At 48.2% G+C, this 7,245-nt stretch overlaps 1 protein-coding gene across 1 annotated transcript; it reads left to right on the top strand.

Annotated features, from left to right (window-relative positions):
- Positions 1-1,635: 1,635 nt before the first annotated feature.
- Positions 1,636-2,749, top strand: sst6.1 (somatostatin family member 6.1; the record flags this gene model as incomplete). Its single annotated transcript, XM_080015987.1, has 2 exons — positions 1,636-1,740; positions 2,507-2,749. 2 exons carry the CDS (start codon positions 1,636-1,638, stop codon positions 2,747-2,749), a joined length of 348 nt encoding a protein of 115 aa, XP_079872113.1.
- Between the last annotated feature and the right edge of the window lie 4,496 nt (positions 2,750-7,245).

Here is a 7,245-nt window from a genome sequence, read left to right as displayed (position 1 = left end):
CGAGGCGGCGCGGTGAACCGCGCCCGGGACCTCTTCCCAGTAGAATGTATTTTAACAGCCAAACTGGCAACGTGGATGGAAAACACAGGATGCTGTTTCCCGGTCGTTAAACTGCTAATTTCTCTGTGTCCGTGTCTATGATTTACTCTGGGAGCCGCGAGCGACGGGGCCTCAACACTCTCACTCTCCCCGAAGAACAGCCTGCCAGACGCTCTGGGCGTCAGACCGTTCGATTGCAATCCGCAGGCGTGAGGGGCGGAGGGACGGCGAGGTCCGGACACGCGGCCCATAACAGCCGGCCCACAACAGGCGCTCAACAACGGGCAGTTCACAACATCACAGTCAACAACAAGTGGTCAACAACAGGCAAACCACAGCAGGCGGTCAACAACTGGCAGTCAACTATAGCCGTCAAGAACAGCCGGCGGTCAACAACAGGTGGTCAACAAAGGGCAGTCAACAAAGAGCGGTTAACAACAGGCGGTCGACAACAGGCGACCAACAACAGATGTCAACAACATTGTCGTCCACAACATCGTGATCAACAACAGAGGTCCACCACAGGTGGTCAACAACAGGCAGTTCACAACATCACAGTCAAAAACAAGCAGTCAACAACAGGCAGTTCACAACATCACAGTCAAAAACAAGCAGTCAACAACGGGCAGTTCACAACATCACAGTCAACAACAAGCGGTCAACGACAGGCAAATCACAGCAGGCGGTCAACAACTGGCAGTCAACCACAGCCGTCAAGAACAGCCGGCGGTCAACAACAGGCGGTCAACAACAGGCGGTCAACAAAGAGCGGTCAACAACAGGCGGTCGACAACAGGCGACCAACAACGGATGTCAACAAGATGGTCGTCCACAACATCGTGATCAACAACGGAGGTCCACCACAGGCGGTCGACAGCAGGCGAGTTCAGCAGTCAGACCACCCACCACCACCACCGTTCCACACCGTGACCACCGCTCATCTACGCCTCAGTTCGATATGGAGTTTGTCAGAAACGCTTTTAGCCCCGTGATGTAGAATCCCGCGGCAGCCGTCGCCTTTGTTCCCACACTGCACCGCCCCTCCATCCATCTGGCGAATTACTTCATTTGTTTTGCCCTGACCCCTCCGCCCCTCCACCCCTCCATACCTCCATCCCTCCATACCTCCATACCGCCCCCCATCCTCCTCCCCAAACGAGTCCACACACACACACACACACACACACACACACACACACACACACACACACACACACACACACACACACACACAGACATCCCACACCTCCACCCTCCTTCCTACACCCACCAGGCTCTACGTCAGTGGCAGGCGGGGGTGAGGGCTATAAAGGACTGGGGGACTGGGGGGAGAGCAGGAGAAACTACAGTGGGTTTCCCAAATCGAGGACAGAGAAGCAACTTTTCCCAGCCAGTCTCCTCCGGAACCCCGACCAGTCGGAAGGTTGAGGCTCTCTCTCTCTCTCTCTCTCCCTCTCTCTCTCTCGCTCTCTCTCTCTCCCTCCCTCTCTCTCTCTTCAACACCCACCCACTCATCCATCCAGCCATCCTCCTCTCCTCTCCCGCCTGCCTCCATCTTCTCCTCCGCCGGCGCGTCCCCCACTCTCCTGCCACAGCATGCAGCTCCTGGTGGTCTTGTCGGCGCTCATGGGGGTCCTGTTCAGCGTCAGGGCGGCCGCCGTGCTTTCTGCGGAGGACAGGACGGCTCTCCACGCAAACAGGGTGAGCAGAAAGAGAAGGAAGAGAGAGAGAGAGAGAGAGAGAGAGAGAATTGTCTTTGTCGGGTTCCAGTTTGTTTAGGGTGACGTGGAGAATTCACGTTAGAAGCGTCAATGGCATTTGTGTATTCTGATGCTTTCATTCAGATTTCGAACGCAGTTCAGTGATAATTGTGATTTTCCAAATTCAATGGCGGACAACTGAGTTCCGACAAAAATATATTGTTTTTATTAGGAAAGTTTAAATCTTGCGTTTGAAATTATTGCTTAAACCCTAATGACCTCTGGTGGGATTGGTTAGAACAAGTGCATTGATTAGAAATCATATATATATATATTTTTTTTTCAAACATTTTATTTTCTGAATATTTTTGCCACGTGTCTCCAAATTCACTCCAAAGTCAATGTAAAAGACATGGTTGTTGTTTTTTTGATTTTATTGAAGATTTTCTTTCAAGCATTTTAGCGTCACACTGTAGTTTTGTGTCCATTCTTATGTTTCATCTAGATCCATATTAAGTCAGTTAATATTTTTTTTTTTAAGAATAGGACATTTTATTTCAATATTTCTCAATATTTTTGTCACATGTCCAGCTAACAGTTAAATACTTTTTTTTTTTTTTCTGTAATAGGAAATTTAATTTAAAGCCATTTAGTTTCCCAATATTGTCGTTCATAATAATCCATATCCTTATTATGTCTCCGGACCAAGTCAATGTCGTCAGTTCTTTAATAATCACCGCTCTCCCTCTCTGTGTTCCCCGGCTCAGGAGCTGAGTAAAGAGCGTAAGGAGCTGATCCTGAAGCTGGTGTCGAGCCTGCTGGACGGGGCCCTGGACTCCAACCTGCTGCCGGGGGAGTCGTCGCCCCTGGACCTGGAGGAGCCCCTGGAGACCCGGCCCCTGGAGTCCCGGCTGGAGGAGCGGGCCGCCTACAACAGGCTATCGCTGCCACAGCGCGACCGCAAGGCGCCCTGTAAAAACTTCTTCTGGAAGACCTTCACCTCCTGCTAACACAACCCCCCCCGCGCCCCCCCCGCCCCCACCCCCCCAATAAACCTCCCTCTGTAGCCTGTAAACCCCCCCCCCCCCCCCCCCCCCCATTCATCAGTTCCACATAAACTGTAGCAGAGCTCAGATCTACTGATGTTCATCTACGGACTCCAACGGACTTCACTGATGCACAGTTCGTCTCTTTTTTTGTTTTTTAAATATTGCTGATTTATTTTTCCGTATACAATGTATGTATTTATGATGTAACTATTTATTATTTTAGGGTCCAAAAATAAAGCATGAATATGATGTTGGCGATGGTGATGGGGGTCGTTTGCTTTTGTTACACATTTCCTCTCCTGTGAATGTTAGTCACTGCGTGAATCACCGCAAATGTCAATGAATTTGATTCATTTGAGCCAATTTCGTTTGAGATTTATTTCCCTGGGTTTCAGGCATTTGTCCTAATTTATTCATAGTTTGAGGGAGAAGCATCGGTTAATTAGCACAGACCATTCAACTTTGCAGGAAGAAAACAAAACTAAATGCACGTGATACTACACACACACACACACACACACACACACACACACACACACACTATGTTCGCATGAATATTTGGGTGCACCCTTTAAAGTGGCAAGAAAAATCCACAGCCTGTTGCCCCCTCCACATGACTCACACTGATGTCAAATCTGGAAGTTTACTATTCATGGACAGTGGCATTCTGCGGGAAGGGGACATGACTCCCCTCACATTTTAAAAGCAGTTCATCTCCGCCTCTGCTTTTATCATTTCCATCCAGTCCGTGCTCCTTTCCCTGCTGTAATTTAGCAATAACATAGTATTATCTTGTACCTACTCCCTCATTGCTATCCATCTCTGTAGCATTGTATTCATATTTATTCATCTGTATAGTATATTCACCTGTATTTATATTTTATCTTTATCTTATCAGAAATATTTTAGGGGCATTTACATGCACAAGGAACTCATGCTGATTATTGGTGCGTGTCAACAGACAATTAGCATTACACAAAGAAAGTCTGGGGAAGAAAAAGAAAAAGAAATAAAATACGACTAATAATAAAATAAAATGGAATCAAAAAGAAAATAAACAATACAAATTAATACATTTTGCCAAATATACACAAAGCTGAAAAAGGCAAAACAAGAATAGTAAAATATATAAAATATACAGAATACGCAACGCGACCAAAACATCTATACTGCCAATAGCCCCAGCTACTGCTTTTGTAACCTACAGTAACTTTTCCCGTGCAATACCTGGGCATTTATTTTGAAAAGTTGGCTATTCTTGTTCATTTTTTTTCAGACTGCTTCTGCCATGAAAAATTCCCGTGTATGTGAAAATGTACTTGGTGAAATGAACAAAATCGGAACAATTTCTTCATATTGAACCCATTCTGCTTTCCACATGGAGGGCTCACTGCTGCAATCTATGCTGTGTCCCCTGAGTGAAGTTACCTGATTCAACCATCTATCGCTCTTATTTACATAGCAGTATTACGCTGCAGGGTGAAATTAAACGGAGGAAATATCATCTACATTAAAAACCTTCGGGGTCAGCCCCCCCCCTGCTGCTGTTCATTTTGAGGTGTAGATGTGAATGTTCCACGTGATTCCAGCAACCGGTTTCCCCTCACTCTGCGTAAGCTTCTGAGGGAGAGTTTGACACACTCCTTATCATCATTCTATATAATACTATTCCCTGATATTTTCGGAGACCAGGGGTTCAGCGCCTTGCTCAAGGACACTTCGACGCGCTGCCGGGGCGATCGCTAGCGCCTCGGACCGCGTCACATCAGCGGTTATTTCACTGTCGACCAGCGAAGCCGGCGACATGAAACAGCAAGAAAAAAAACGGACGCAAATTTCGTTTTTTCACACGCGTCTGTCGAAAAAAAAATTCAGATTCTTTTAAAAATGTTGATCAGATGCAAGGTTCAATTATGTAAGAATGGCCTGCGGCATTGGCCGGATCAATAATTAGCAATTTTGGCGATGCATAACTTCAGCACTCGGAGCCGAGCGACGCTCGATCTAATGAAAGCGTCGGGAGTTCAATCCGAAATGATCAACGAGCCGCTGTCAGTGGGACGTCATATTTCACACAGAGAATGGTCCAGTTAATTATATGGATTCATTAAAAGTATCACGGACAATGCACGTGCAATATAAAGTGATTCAAAATGTGTGTGATTAACCTCTGTATTGGGACCTTTGGCTCAGTGAAGCGAACCAGTCACACGCCGACCTCAAACTGAACCGGGAAATCAATGAATCGCTTGTGAAAAGACACTTTTTTAAATTTTCATGATCAAAATACCGTGTGTGAGATGCCTTGTCCTTATGTGTGAATCTTATTCCGCTGACAGTCCCCACGCGGTCACGAACATGGATGCCTTTACGCTAACTGAAAAAAAATCAACAAATCAGATCGGCGCGAATCAAATCACCCGAGTCGCGAATCGCCCCGAAATGGAGAGAGGCGAAGCTACGACGGAGGTGAATCCCTGAGAAAATGCAGGCAACGCCGAGGTTCTCCACCGCCTCAGACCTCATCTCATAAACAACCTGAACAGCGTGGGCGGCCAGACCCCCCCTCTCGAAAATAGTAAGAAATCCATTAAAGGCCGGCGGTGGGAGGTGGGAGGTGGGGGGAGACCGCTTATGGGAGCCATGAAGTTAAAAGTCTCCTCAGTCACGCTCGTGACTGAGGAGACCAAACCCCCCCCCCCCCCCCCCCCAAAAAAAACCCCAACGTCTTCGTTTCCTTTGCCGGGATGAATAGAGATGATTGTGTCTGTAGTAACTCACAAATTGCCATTGGGTTCCGCCACGGACACCTTGAGATGAGATGAAATGGATTTGAGATGAAAATCCCTTTTTATTTCCCCCCGATGGTCTATCGCCGCGGCCGCCACCCCATGAAGAACAAGGAGAAATCACCCCCGCGGGCGACGAGTCTCACTTCCGATGAATTCCAAAACTCACATTTTGCGATCCCTGTAATTACAGGCTTTGCACGGCCCAGATGGGCAGGGTTCCGCCCGGTCCCGCTGATTTGATTATAGTTCATCACGAAATATCTCCCACTCTCGCTCGCGTACTCGCAGGGCGGCGTCGGACCGGGCGCGCTGGCGGCCTCCGTGGAGGGGCCGTCGAGGCGGGGCGACGGCGGGCAGATTAAACTCGTTTAGAGGCGGGGAAAAAAAAAAAAAAAAACATTTTCGACGCGGACCTCTGTGGAGATTTAGCGGCTGGAACGGGATGCGGTGCGGTTTGCGGCGAGGGTGGCGTCCGCTCATCGCCCCGTCCCCCTGAGCTCAAATGAGCGCTCGGCCCTAACTTCAAAGCCGACGACGCCTGCAACTAAAGCACTTTTATTGGCTTTCCTTTTGATCTGAAGGAGGGGGAGAGGAGCGCCGCGGCCTAACTGTATAATTCAAATTCAAATGTGACTTTTTACGCGAGCCGGTGTTTTTTAGGGGAAAAAAAAAAAGTAATAGCTTCGGTCGCCGACTTCAAAGCCAGAGCGCGCGTGCGAGCGAGCGCGAGTGAGGCGTTGGGACGCGCATGAAAAGCGGATGTGAATTTCGGGAGGACGCGACCGTGGCAAAATAGGGCTCCGAGAAGCATCATGTCCTCGGCGGCCTCGTGGTTGTACAACCGACACGTAACAATAATGTAAAACATCGCTTTAAATAGGAGTCCAACTTTGAAGTCGCTCAATCACAACTACGGCTGCGGTAGAGAGACATAGTCGGTTGTTTGCCAATTGGCGGAATATGCGTCGGCTGTAAAAGAGCTCTCGCAGGTAGCGTTTGTACGTTTTAAAAAGCAACACGAATCAACGAACACCAAGAGAGTGCCAAGGAGAGATGGGGAAAAGGTCCTCGTTCTAGTCTTAGTCTTAGACGGCCCGACTGTGGGAAACTGGGCTTCTGTCGAGGCAACACTTCCTGGCAGTAGGCGGACTGCTTTAGCACAATCTGTGCCGGCTTTAAAAGAGCTCTGACGGTTGCCACTTCTCCATGTACCTTTTTGAAAAGCAACGTGAACCAACCAACACGGCTCCGAATGGAACTGGCCAAAGGGTTGGTGCCCAAATTGCAGGTGGATTGGTCACAAAATTGCAGAATTATTTAATGAGCCTGTCTAATCCCGACCTCTACCCTGTTTCCAGAATGGATCCCAGGTGACCCATATGCCAGTGATGATGATGATGATGATGATGATGATGATGATAAAACAATGAATTAAGTGGTTCCCGTTAACGCGTTTGTAATGTGGGGATGGTGTGGTTTGAGCAGCCACACCTGTGCTGGATCTAGATAATTGGGGTGGCTGCATACCTGTTGCTTGTTGGTCGGTGTAATGAGCAACAGGTAAAACCCGCATCCCCACACTCACTCAGGAGAGGAGCCCTTGTCATGACACATGTCTATCTGCCCCCGGGTTAATTCCAATCTCTCTACAGTAAACTGGTGTCT

Source organism: Zeus faber (genome assembly GCF_960531495.2).
Source record: "Zeus faber genome assembly, chromosome: 15".
Lineage (NCBI taxonomy): Eukaryota > Metazoa > Chordata > Actinopteri > Zeiformes > Zeidae > Zeus > Zeus faber.
Note: the sequence above shows the minus strand (reverse complement) of the source record. Positions and strands in the feature narration are given on the sequence as shown.